The sequence below is a fragment of the Phalaenopsis equestris genome, unplaced genomic scaffold, assembly GCF_001263595.1.
Source record: "Phalaenopsis equestris unplaced genomic scaffold, ASM126359v1 Scaffold000002, whole genome shotgun sequence".
Lineage (NCBI taxonomy): Eukaryota > Viridiplantae > Streptophyta > Magnoliopsida > Asparagales > Orchidaceae > Phalaenopsis > Phalaenopsis equestris.
Window position 1 is genome coordinate 70,365,455 of NW_018164444.1, and position 12,978 is coordinate 70,378,432.

The following is a 12,978-nucleotide window of genomic DNA, read 5'->3' on the forward strand; positions in this document are numbered from 1 at the left end:
TATATATATATCAAATTTCATGCGATTTATCCATGTGCGGCGCCCAAGCAAAATAGGTGTCCTCCCTAGGTAATTTCGACATTCCGAACGCTCCGGTACAGTTTATTTCGCCGTCGGAGGATGCTTTGACGAATTCACCGATTTGCGTGCCAATTTTCTCGTGTCGAAAGTATGGCAATATGGGTGTCCTTTCCTACCAAAATTGGAATCCCGGTCGCGTTGGCGCAGTCCAATTTGTCGTCGGAGGTCATCCGGAGAAGTTCGCATTTTCACCCGTTCTTTGGGCTTAATTGAAGTCCGATTTCGCGCAATTTCGTGAATTTCGTGTATTTGATGTGTGTATGTGACGAAAAAGGTCGTGACGATGTTTTTCCTGAGGCTTGAAGTCCTATTTGGAACATCTTCCTTGAATCTTTGCAAAATAGCCCATAACCGCTCGTTCATAAAACGATGGTCTTGTGCCAAAGATGCTAGACATCAAAGGAAAATAGGAATCGGCTGGAGCTTCTAGAAGGGTGAGTCTCAACTCTAGTTTTCTAAGATGGTCCATAGGAATTTCTAGAGCTAGAACCTAGGCTCTAAGGAGGAGAGGAAAAGACCTCACAAAAATGAGGTCAACAGTGGTCCTCGCTATTGGTCTTATTCTAGCAGATAATAGACTATGGAAGCTCAAAAATAGTGAATTAAACGATTCAAATCACTCCCACGGAATCAGATACACCATCTTTTAAGATGGCAAATTAGTTTGACAACTTTGTTTTGACTCTCAATAGTTACAAAATATAATGGATTTCTCATAATTTGAAGAACTAAGATTATGCGCAATATGATATCAAGCAAAGGAAATTCATGATTCACGTATCCTCAGTTACTAACTAATTCAAATACTTACTTTCATTAAATGTAATCATGTAATATTATAATTATAATACAACTTGTAATAAAATGATCGAAATGAGTACAAAGAATCAAAAAACAATTAATTTCAATCCTCACTAATCAAATTTCTGATATGTCATCTTTTTATTAAAGTTAAAAGCACAAAACCAGTAAATATTAAATTTTGTAGATAAAATAGAATAAGGAATGAAAATATCAAAGCGAGAAAATTTACGCCTTATATAGGTACAAAGAGATGGCTTCTTTCAAAATCAAGTAGTTGCATTTGTACAATACTAAAAAAAATCACATATCTAACTTGCACTTAAGAGGTTGAAGCTAGAAAGTGGAATTTCATTCAAGTTCAAAGTTACAAACTACATTGATCTTAAAGATTGGGTGTGCATTGTTTAAATAAAATATAAAAGTTGAATCAAATTAATCTTATTTGGTTAATTTGGTTCAATTATTAATTGTCTGAGTCAGTTAATGACTGTAATTTAACTTTCTTTGGAATTTGAATTTTGGTTCAGCTTTTAAAATTTTTTAGACCAATCCAGCAAATTGAATTATCACAACAAAGCACGTGATCAACCAATAAATAGGTGAAAAAAATCAATGTATATTATTCATTCCACATACAAAAATTATGAATTTAAACAACAATTACCTCGTACTCTCTAAATACATAACAATTAAGCTAATAATTAGATTCAATTTAAAAATTAATTATACTTCAATTCATTCAGAAATGAGCTGAAAAAAAAAATTAGAGTTTTATTCAATTCCTTTCAGTTGGGAAAAAAAGTTCGATTCGTTCAAAATTTTAAAACAAAAAACGTGTTATTTTAGCTAATATGTTAGCACAAATCAAATACACAACCATACGTATAGAACCTCATCCCATAGGCTAGCCATTAGAATTAACTCAATTCAAATTTGTATTAATTCCAATTTTATTCAAGCCGCAAATTGTTACCCCACAAAAATCCATCCACAACCAAACACCCGTAAACCTTACTCTTGTTAGCGATATTTAGGCATGTCAAGTCAGATTCGCGGCCCGGATTCAGGCCAGACCCCAAAATTGAGCTAACCCGAAACTAATTGACCTGAACCCAATGTAAATTGACCGGGTTAGAAAGTTCAACCCGTACTTGACCCACCATTAACGTGCTAACCCAAACCCCCGTATAACCCTTTTAATGCAAGGCATATTAGAGGTTAAAATCCGATCAAGTTCACATCAGTTGTCGAATTCGAGTTAGCGAGATAGTTTCGGTTCAATTATTGGTTCGCGAATCAACTCAAATCTGATCAAAAAAATTAAACATGTTAGGAATCCTAACATGAACCTGACCCAAAAAATTATTGTGGTCAATCTGAAAATGAATTTTTCGACTCGGCTTCGAGTAAAGTTGGAGTGTCGTGTCAATTTTTTACACCCCTAGCCAGATTCCACAAAATCATAATCCCTAACACATATATACATACTAATGCCCATGCTCAGATATCAAATCACAACAATACAGGCTAAGCATAGCTTGCAGACACATTAACCATGTAAAATAGTAGAGAAAAAAATAAAAAAGTGACGCATGAGTTCAAAGGAAACAATACAAATTCCACCTCTACAGTGAACCCACAATAAGACAAGTCCAAGCCACCAGCCAAAGAATAAATTCAAACAAACACCGATGCCATATAAAAAACAATATCTATTGATTCCACCACACGCAATGAATTCTGGCATGCATAATGCCAAATTCCACACCCCAAGTAAACAACCAACCGTTGCAGAACCTAAATCACATCAACAACAACAACAACAATGCCTTAATCGCACTACGTGGGGTCGGCTACATGAATCCTTTTTCTCCACTGAGTCCTATTTAGTGCCATATTTTCATTTAGTTCTAATAAATTAAGATCATTTTTTATACAATAAGCTCAAGTCTTCATAGGTCTACCTATGCCTTTCTTAACATAAGTCGAATCTAAAACATCTACTCTCCTGATCGGATCATCAGATGGTAGACGTGTAATGTGACCAAACCATCTAAGACAACTCTCTAATTTTGTCTGTCACTGGAGCTACACCAACCCTATCACGGATATATTCATTTAGCATTTTGTCTTTAAGTGAAAAGCCACTCATCCATCTAAACATTCTCATCTCGGCAACACTTAACTTAGTATTATGCTTCTGTTTTAAAGGCCAACATTCAGCGCGATAAAGCATTACAGGTCTCACCACCCTCTTATAAAATTTTCCTTTTAGTCTATGCGGTACTTTTCTATCACACTAAAGGCCAGAAGCATTCCTCCATTTCAACCAACAAACTTGAATTCTACTATTAATATCCTCATCTATATCATCATCGCATTGAACAACAGACCCGAGATATCTAAATCGTTCACACCTTTTTAATAATTTGATCACCCAAAGTTACACTTCTGTCACTAGAGCTATGACTACTAAAATTACATTCCATATATTCAGTATTAGTTCTACTCAAATGAAGGCCTTTAGACTCCAATGTAGACCTCCATAATACAAGTTTTTCTTGGGCTTTTTCTCTCGTCTTATCCACGAGAAGGATATCATCAGCAAAAAACATACATCAAGGTACATCCCCCTGTAAATGTAGACCTTTAGACTCCAATGTAGACCTCCATAATTCAAGTTTTTCCTGGCTTTTTCTCTCGTCTTATCCACGAGAAGGATATCACAACCTAAATCACATCACAGATTAAAAACATTAGAAATCTTGAAAGCAGAATTTAGAAGTTGCTTGTTGTTATATTGAACACTGATTGCTCCATATAGCAAAAAGTTAATAATCCTAATTATGCCTCAAATCCTAATTGTGAATATGTGATATGATCAATCATTGTGAATACACTAAATAACCTATACTCTTTTATCACAACAAATCTCAAATCAGCTCTCCATAAGCATCCTACAATGCTTACAACATCTGGTATGTCTAGTTTCTTAATGTTTTAAGCCGTAAGAATTCCAAAGTTAATCATGAAAGTTCTTCTACATCACAATTTCAAACAGATAAAAATACCATATTTACCTCTTGAAGAAGGCACAAAGCACCAGACAACCAAATCCAAGGAATGCGTAAAGAAGATTTTGGTAGAATGTTTTCCTTTAAATTGCCAGCATATTCTGGTTCAAAAAGGAGCTTGTCTCTGATATCCATTAAAAGATGCTGGAAACACAAGTTAGGAGAATGTCAACATACCATTTTGTTTAAAATGTTCTCATGTGTTTGATCAACATAAAAATACACTAGATTGTCTGTCATACCTGCCGTGAAGTAATGGCATCTCCTGAGTAACCAGCCTCAATCTCCGAGCTTTTTAAATCCATCACAGCTTTCACAACCTCGTCCTTCTCAGCTTTCAGAGAAAGACCTAAAAGCTGCAAACATATCCAAAGGTTGCACCAAAATTAAGAAGAAATCCACATAAAAGTGTCGCGGAATAGTGAAAGCAACACGCATCCATTTATGACGTTCATCCGAACTTCCAACCCACAGCATTAGGATATAATCTGAAAGCTCAAACTCATTTGAGTTCATGGTTCGAGCAAATGAACAAATTCTAAGTTAAAACAGACCATGCAACTTGCCAAATAAAAAAAATATATGTACGAAAATCCACAACCTGATAACATGTGACTGGAATCTCAACCAGCCCTACGATCTGCCCATTCTCCACCTCCGTAACCTTCAATGTAGACCCTCCTCCGAAGTCCCTCCGACTCAGGCTAGCTCTCGCCTCCAGAGATAACCTCTTCGTTAACCCGGTTGCAGCTATGCGTCCTGAAAAATTTCGGCCACCTGAAAACTCGGACGGGGGAATAACCCTTCCTCTCTCTTCAACAGCCCCATTCACAGAGCAGCGAGAGTAAGGAGTCAAACTGAGCACCAAGTGAACCAATGCCATCACCAGAAACACAAACTAGTCAGCTGGTAGGCACGCAGTCAGCCAGATCTTCTTCATTTCGATGGAAAACAACGACTGGGTTGGATGTGAAGTGAGCAGACTGTAGGAAGATTACGAATGGAGATGTTGCTAGGGTTAGGGCGTCCGCTCTTTACTCTACTCTCGCAGTCATCGGATATCTCGAGCACGTGAAGAAATTGGGAAGCAAAAGCAGGGAATCGATTCCTCCATGCGAAGAAGTGAAACGCTGGAGGAGAAGGTTAATCCCCAAGAGAAAATTTACAAAAGTATTAATAAATAAATGGATGATTTACAACAATACCAGTCAATTCTCATATGTGTGTGTGTATATATATATATATATATATATATATATATTCTTCAAATCAAGTTTAAGCCATATTCAAATCATACTCAAATTTATTCAAATTTTGATTAAAATCATATTTAAAATTTGCTCCAATTAGTTGAGGAGTCATTTGAGCCATAAACAAATCATGTTGTAAATTTTTTTCAAATAATGTTCAAAGCATGTTCAATCTTTGTTTATAATTTGCTCGAAACCCTTTCAAACTATACTCAAATTTAAAACTTTGTTCGAGCAAAATTTGTAAGGATGTGTCATAAGCAATTTTTTGTCATTTGACACAAATCAAATAAATTTTCACCGATGAGCACTCAAACTCGGATTGAAAATTTTTAGTTCAAGTTAAGAAAGTGATTTTTTTGTGTGATATAGAAATTTTGGGTGATATAAATATATTAAACAAAATTTAGAAGTTAAGTATGTATATACCCATAAATTGAGTGATACTTGTATACGGGTATGTTTAGGGCAGTCATAGTTGTTTGACAGCTGTGTTATTTTAGAATGAACTATTTTTCAAAAAACTTATTATAAATTTATTTTATTTGCAAAAATATTGTCTGCACTTTTTGACATACTAGATTTCAACAGTTCGGCTAAGAAAAAATGATTTCTACCACATAAATTTCTAAAAGCAACAAGATAGCAGATATCTCAAACAGAACTATGAAGACGGTTTGAAAAAAGCAAAAGAGATCTAAAGCAGTCTTGAACATACCAAAAATATTCTAATAAAATAAATTAGATAGATATCACATAATTGCTATATAATTCATTATAAAAAAAGTTCATCAATTTTATTTAAAGAGTATGATTATTGTATAAAAAAATGCTCCAACGCGAATCTTAAAGCAAATGTGAGGCTCGAGAAAAAAAAAAGCGACCGATCGCATAACCGGTCGATCGTAACTATTAACAAACAATTGTAAGGGCCTACCGAATGATTTTGTCCCTCAAAACGACGATCGACTTTCTTCAAAACGGTCCTCAGATGATTCAACCCCGAATTGAGTATCAGCGAAGTAAAGGCGTGACAAACGATCGACGATATTTTAACCGTCATATTGCATTCAAATATTCTTGTAATAACTGAAAGACTCCTTTAAAAGGCTAATGATGAGGGAGTAATATGTAATTTAAAATAAGGATCATTTCCTATAAATAAGGGGAAACATTCTCTATTGTTCTCTATTGTATTCTCTTTATAGTGTGACGTTCAATATTTTGGGCATGCATCCCAGACACTTTTGAATTCAACTTTTCAATATGTCATATAATACATATAATTAATCAAATATTTTTAGAGTTTATTTATTTACTAAAAATATCTAAAATTTTATTTTGATTGAGATTATATAATAATATTAAAATTTAAGTCATAAATCTCAAATGAAGACAATTTTTCAAATAAAGAAGTTATTCGAACATCCATCGTTTTTAGATTTTTTTCCTTTTTTTGGGCAACCTTAATGCGAGCTTGATTGATCTTTAATAACGCTTGGCAGCAACAGCTCTATATTTCAAACATGTTTTGTTCAAATTTTAAAAATATTTTGGTTTTAAATCAGTCATTATAAAAAATAATAGGTTATAATTGAAAGAAGGATAGCAATTGTTGGATCCAGATTTGTCTGATAGACCGTACCCAAAGAATAGAGCATGACTGAGAAAAGAAGAATGTGTGTGTGTGTGTGTGTGTGTGAGAGAGAGAGAGAGAGAAGAGGAGAAGGATGACTTCTTCAAGTGGGAAAAATCGGGGTGTTCCCAGACTCTCCGACCCATTCTATTCATTGAAAAAATGAGGTTACAAGCGATGGGGGCCCAAAGATCTCGTTTACATCATGAAGTCCTTCTATTTATAGAAGATAGGAAGGATAAAAAAATGTATAAGATTACATATTCAATCTTGTCTTAAAGAAAAGAGCAAAGGGTATTATAATCCATTTTATCCTGGAACGTTAAATTGCCTCAAGATCCGTGCAAATCATTTTTTAGTATACATAATAAGTACTATAATTTTCTTTCTCCTTGATAATGACAGCTACAATAAGAACAATGAAATTTATAAATCAAATAAATCATGAACACATAATTTACTAACGATATCCTTTGTTAGCCGTTGCGCTAGGTTCTAGTATTTTTATCGTCATTTGCCGAGGCTTTCATTTCAGAGCTTTTCCTATCCAGGGAGATTGTCGGGTTCCGATGACCAGAGAAAAAATCGGTCATCAGAGGAAAGTTGACCACCAGAGAAAAAAAGTCTTAGAGTTGCTCGTATCGGAAGGGAATCTTGGAGATGCTCGCCCTGGAGGGAGGCTTATTGATGCTCCACCCAGAGGGGAGTCTTAGAGTTGCTCGCCCCGGATTGGACTCTTAGAGTTGCTCGCCCCAAAGGGAAGTGTTAAGGATGCTCGCCCTGAATGGGAGTCTTGGAGTTGCTCGCTCTGACAGGGGAGCCTTGGATTTGCTTGCCCTGGAGGGGAGTCTCAGAGATGTTCCCCCAATAAGGGGGAGTCTTGGGGATGCTCGCCCATGCTCTCCCCAAAGGAGAGTCTTAGAGTTGCTTGCTCTGGAAAGTAGTTTTAGAGTTGCTCGCCCAAGCTCCACACGCCCTACCATTAAATTTAACTAATTTTTAAATGACTTGAAGGCAAACTTGAGCACAAGACTGTTATATCAACCCTTGAATTAAAATTAATTTCAAGCATTGACCCATATAGAAAAAGAGTTATCATGTATTATCCATATGTTTAGTTGTTGGTTTCAGTTCGAAGAAACATGAAGAATTCAAAGATAGAATTCAAGGATCTAACTTATATACCAATGTCAAGTAATTCTTAAATTGGAAAAACATCCATAAAACCACTATCATATGTGGCCTACATGTCGAGAATATTATTTACTTCCACATGTGATATGTTCATTTCAACACCTACCATTGCATGATGGATGCTCACATCATTAGGAATTGACAGATCTCATATAACCCTCTTGTGCATAAAACTTCAGAGTTGAAATTTTCTAGAGAGCGATAGGCACTCATAATAAAGATTAGAATTGAATGGATTCATTTTAATCAATCTCAATTATTTTGTATGCAAGATTTATGAGATATTGAAGGTAAATATGACTTTGTTCGAGCAATCATTTGTTTCGTTCTTCAAATAAACAGCCCACCCACTTCATAAAATATAACAATGTAAAAACATGATTTGCCTATAACAAATAATTAAGCAATTTTGTCAAAGGAATTGAAACTGTATATGTTATTCTGCCAATGTGGTATGTTATCTCTAATTTCATGCTAAATTCATTTTAATCAATCTCTGTTACTTTATGATATAAAGGCTTGTTGTCATCGTCGTCGTCGCCTATTACTTTGTAACATAAGAATTATAAGATATTCAAGGGAAATACCTCTATGTACTTGCAATCATTGGTTTCATTTCTCAAATAAATATCTAGCCTATTTTACTATCTTCTTTTCATTCTCTTCCATAAAGTAAAAGACAATTGACTATTAGTTTGCCTTTAGCAAATAATTAATATATATAACTCCATGGTTGTAAAATATGTGTTCAAATATTTCTCGAATCATGATTGAACAAGATTTGATCATTTTTAAGCATGATTCGAACAATACTTAAACCATATTCAAATATAGTTTAAATGATCTTCAAATCATATTCAATATTTTGTTCAAAATGTTTGAATATAGCTCGCAGCATGAACGATTGATATGATTCGAATAAGATTTCAAACCATGTTCGATCATAATTCGAACAATGTTTGAACACATTCTAGTGATATTCTTTTTAGCATCACAATAGAGTTCCATCAAAGTAATATGACATATGATACATGATAAAAATAATAGAAAAAACCATATCAATATCCACGAATGAAGACATTTTGAACTTCACAGTCACGATCATCTTACCCTCATGAGGAAGAAAAAATATCAAATGAATGTATGATAATAGCAACAATGTAGAAAGCAGAAGTGTGAAAAGGCAGGATGCTCTTCTTCCTAAACAATAGAGATACAAGAATAAAAAAGGCATTTTGATCTTACACAGAATTTTCAGGCATATTTTTCAGAAAAACAAACAAACAGTGGACATATTTGATTTATTTTTGCTATCATAAAACATATAAAATCAAATTTAACAAAAAAAAAAAAGGAAACCCGATTTTTATTGCACTTGACTCATTTCATAAATTGCCAAGAACAAATTTCACAAGTTACTGTGAAGAAATATTACACTGAAAAGGCTTCAGGCAAAGGCAAGCTCTAAAACATGGCATACCAATATTTCTTAGCAAAATCTGAAGCTACAGTATGTGGAATCCAAGATTCCTGAAAGAATTGGTTTTTAAGTAACTTCAAACAACCTTTGTTGAACTCAACAAAGAATCCAAATACTCTTTTAGCTTAATCTTTGTAATTGCGCCCTCTCTTCGGCTTTCTGGAACCTCTTCGCCATTCTTAAAGAGAATCAAGGTTGGAAGGCCATAGACTTTGTACTCTTCAATTAACTTGGGATTTGCATCATGATCAATCTTGAAAACCTTTAATCTGCCATTGTATTCCTATAAAAACAAATATTCAGTAAAAATACTGTTAGCAGTGTGATTCAACTAAGGCTGTAACAACCGATGTTAAAAATGTTTGTTGTTCATGTTCAGTCATGTTTGGCTTGATAATTAGTTGATGTTTGACTATTTTTTATAAGCTTGTATATTTAGTGAGTCAAACATGAGCAAGGCTGTTTTAATTGTGTTTGGCGTAATATTATCTTCACTATGTTTATAAATATGTAAAAAATGTGTATGCACACATTAAGTAGCTCATGTTCGAATCGTTCGTTAAGTAAAACAGCCAAAAACAAACAAATATTTTAAGCTTGAATTATAATGCCAAACACGAACAATGTTTTGTTCGATCGTGTTCAACTCGTTTTAGCTCGAAATAAAAAAAAATAATATATATTATTTATATAATAATAAATTATATAGATTTATATCCAAGTTTAAATCATAGCAATTTGTGTTGTCATGTAGTTATGCGTTTTCTATTACACAAAATTGGTGTAGGCTCGAGTCCAACATCATACATCTATTTTTTCTAATTAATTTGAATGAGTCAATTTTGAACGAGCCGATCATGAGCAAAGTTTGAGCTCGCTCAAGCTTGGATCGTTTATAGCCCTATATATATATAGTGTGAATGTGTACTTGTATATATTTAGGTATATATGTGTACATATACATATAGAGATTGTGTATACTCATATTCATAAATTCATATTTGCATGAATACATGTACATATACTTGGTAACATATATTGTATAATTCACATATGATTTTCAAGTAGAATTCATGTTCGAGAACAACATATCCCTCGACTCGAATAGAATAAACTAAAAAAATATTAGAACTCAAATATAAGGTAGAGAGATTTTAAAATTAATTAAAAAAATCTCTCTTCCTTGTGATGATTAATTTCTTAATATATTTTCCATAATTTCTCATTCTTTCCATCATTTTATTACAATAGAATTGGAATATTTTCCTCCCCTTTATAAGAAATGATTTAACTTATAAGCTGACAAAAAAATCATAAAATATAGTTAAAATTCAATTAATAAGCAGGTTCAAGCTCAAACTGGGGAAGCTTAAGCTCGGCTTGACATGTTTACACTCCTAAGTATAAAAAACGTAAGCTAAAAGGAGAAATAAGGCTAAACTATGATTTAGCATTTAAATTGAATAAAGATGAAAAGTAAACTACAAGCCAGAGTTGTAGCAAAACAAGCCATTTTTGAGGCTCGGAACTATCTCAGCAACGATAAAGTGGTTCATGAACACACACTTGGAAATACTTCGGAAGAAAATATTAGACTTTATTTAGATGTTAAACAGCTCCTAAGCCCAGGGAAGGGCGCCTTGAGGGAACTTCTAGCTGATAAAAGAAAAGCCAGTAGAATAGTTTGAGATTTGTCAAATACCGCCTACTGATGGCAATGTTTTGGCCTTGAATTAATAATGAAGGAAGCATGGCTTAGAAGTTCAATGAAAGGCCAAAAGAAACTTGAGAGGCGCTTGATTGCAAAAATACATTTCTTATAAACAAGTAATTTATAAATTATAACTCCCCACATGTAAACTATTTGATAGAGATGAAGAAATTCACTCAACAAGATGCCACTTTGAACGGTTTGATTCTATGTAAATAAGGTATCATCAAAGGCTTAACTTTATTTTCCCGAGTTCTGATGGATGGTACAACTCAAACAACTTGCTATTACTTACAAAAAAAAAGGGGTTTTAACATACATACCACACAATTCTTATAAATTTACATATCTAACACCTCAAGTTTCATATTTACATGCATACAACTCAAATTTTAACATCATATCAAAAATATCATTATTGCTAAATTTTTAAAAGTGAAATACACATGTTCTTGCATAGATTTAAACATTATAGTGCTATAAATGTAAATATTAAACTTTAAGGGTTAAAAAAGTCAATAAATAAGAATTGTGTGGTATGTATGTAAAACTCCTTAAATAAAATGCTCCTTAAATTCATCTGAAAATTTTCGTTTGCCAATCTTTGTGATAGAGGGGTAAAATCTTTTTGTGCTTCTTATTCACAAGTGAACCTCTCAAATCAGAAGAACAAATGTGCAATCAAATACACATATAATCATAAAATATAGAAAAATACTTTAATAATTGATATTTTTCTATGCAAGCACTCTCTCTTAGGCTGGAGCATATATATCATTTATAGCTCCAATTTATTACAATTAAGAGAAAATTAGAGAACAAAGCATTTGGTAAACATCAATTATTCATTTAAACATGAGGGGTGACAATCTTTCTAGGAAACACACAACATTGTGAATAAAATAATGAACTCAATATGTTTGATTCTTTCACAGAACATGTGATTGCTTGCAATGTCGATGACGACACATTTAACACCATGCGAAAACATAGAATAAGTAGAAAATCAAACTTCACTAAAACTCTTTACCAACATCATTTCACATGCAAAATGAGCAACTATACATTTAGGATGAATGCTAGATTTTATCACAATAATTCATTTCTTACCTTTTCAAGTTAAGTAACTGTTGACCTCATTTTTGTGAGGTCTTTTCTTCTCCTCCTTAGAGCCTAGGTTCTAGCTCTAGAAATTCCTATGGACCATCTTAGAAAACTAGAATTGAGACTCACCCTTCTAGAAATTCCAGCCAATTCTTATTTTCCTTTGATGTCTAGCATCTTTGGCACAAGACCATCGTCTTATGAACGAGCGGTTATGGGCTAGATTCAAGGAAAATGTTCCAAATAGGACTTCAAGCCTTAGGAAAACATCGTCACGACCTTTTTCGTCACATACACACATCAAATACACGAAATTCACGAAACTGCACGAAATCAGACTTCAATTAAGCCCAAAGGACGGGTGAAAATGCGAAATTTTCCGGATGACCTCCGACGATAAAATGGACTGCACCAACGCGTCCGGAATACCCATTTTGGTAGGAAAAGACACCCATATTGCCATACTTTCGACATCAGCAAATTGACACGCAAATCGGTGAATTCGTCGAAATGACCTCTGACGGCAAAACAGACTGCACCGGCACGTCCAGAATGTCGAAATTACCTAGGGAGGACACCTATTTTGCTTGGGCGCCGCACATGGATAAATCGCATGAAATTTGATATATATATATATATACATA

At 33.8% G+C, this 12,978-nt stretch overlaps 2 protein-coding genes across 6 annotated transcripts in view; both read right to left on the reverse strand.

The window, feature by feature from the left end:
- LOC110029503 (plastid division protein CDP1, chloroplastic) overlaps positions 1-5,148 on the reverse strand; it is a 20,525-nt gene extending 15,377 nt beyond the window's left edge. For all 5 annotated transcript variants that reach the window (XM_020731836.1, XM_020731829.1, XM_020731850.1 and 2 more), the window contains exons 1-3: positions 4,561-5,148; positions 4,202-4,315; positions 3,966-4,103 (exon numbers count right to left, since the gene is read on the reverse strand). In XM_020731836.1, coding sequence (XP_020587495.1) covers positions 3,966-4,103; positions 4,202-4,315; positions 4,561-4,842 — 534 coding nt within the window. In that variant the 5' untranslated portion in view covers positions 4,843-5,148. The remainder of the gene's footprint in view (positions 1-3,965; positions 4,104-4,201; positions 4,316-4,560) is intronic.
- A 4,254-nt stretch (positions 5,149-9,402) lies between these two features.
- LOC110017948 (thioredoxin X, chloroplastic) overlaps positions 9,403-12,978 on the reverse strand; it is a 19,320-nt gene continuing 15,744 nt past the window's right edge. The window contains exon 2 of the mRNA XM_020715119.1: positions 9,403-9,802. Coding sequence (XP_020570778.1) covers positions 9,596-9,802 — 207 coding nt within the window. The 3' untranslated portion in view covers positions 9,403-9,595. The remainder of the gene's footprint in view (positions 9,803-12,978) is intronic.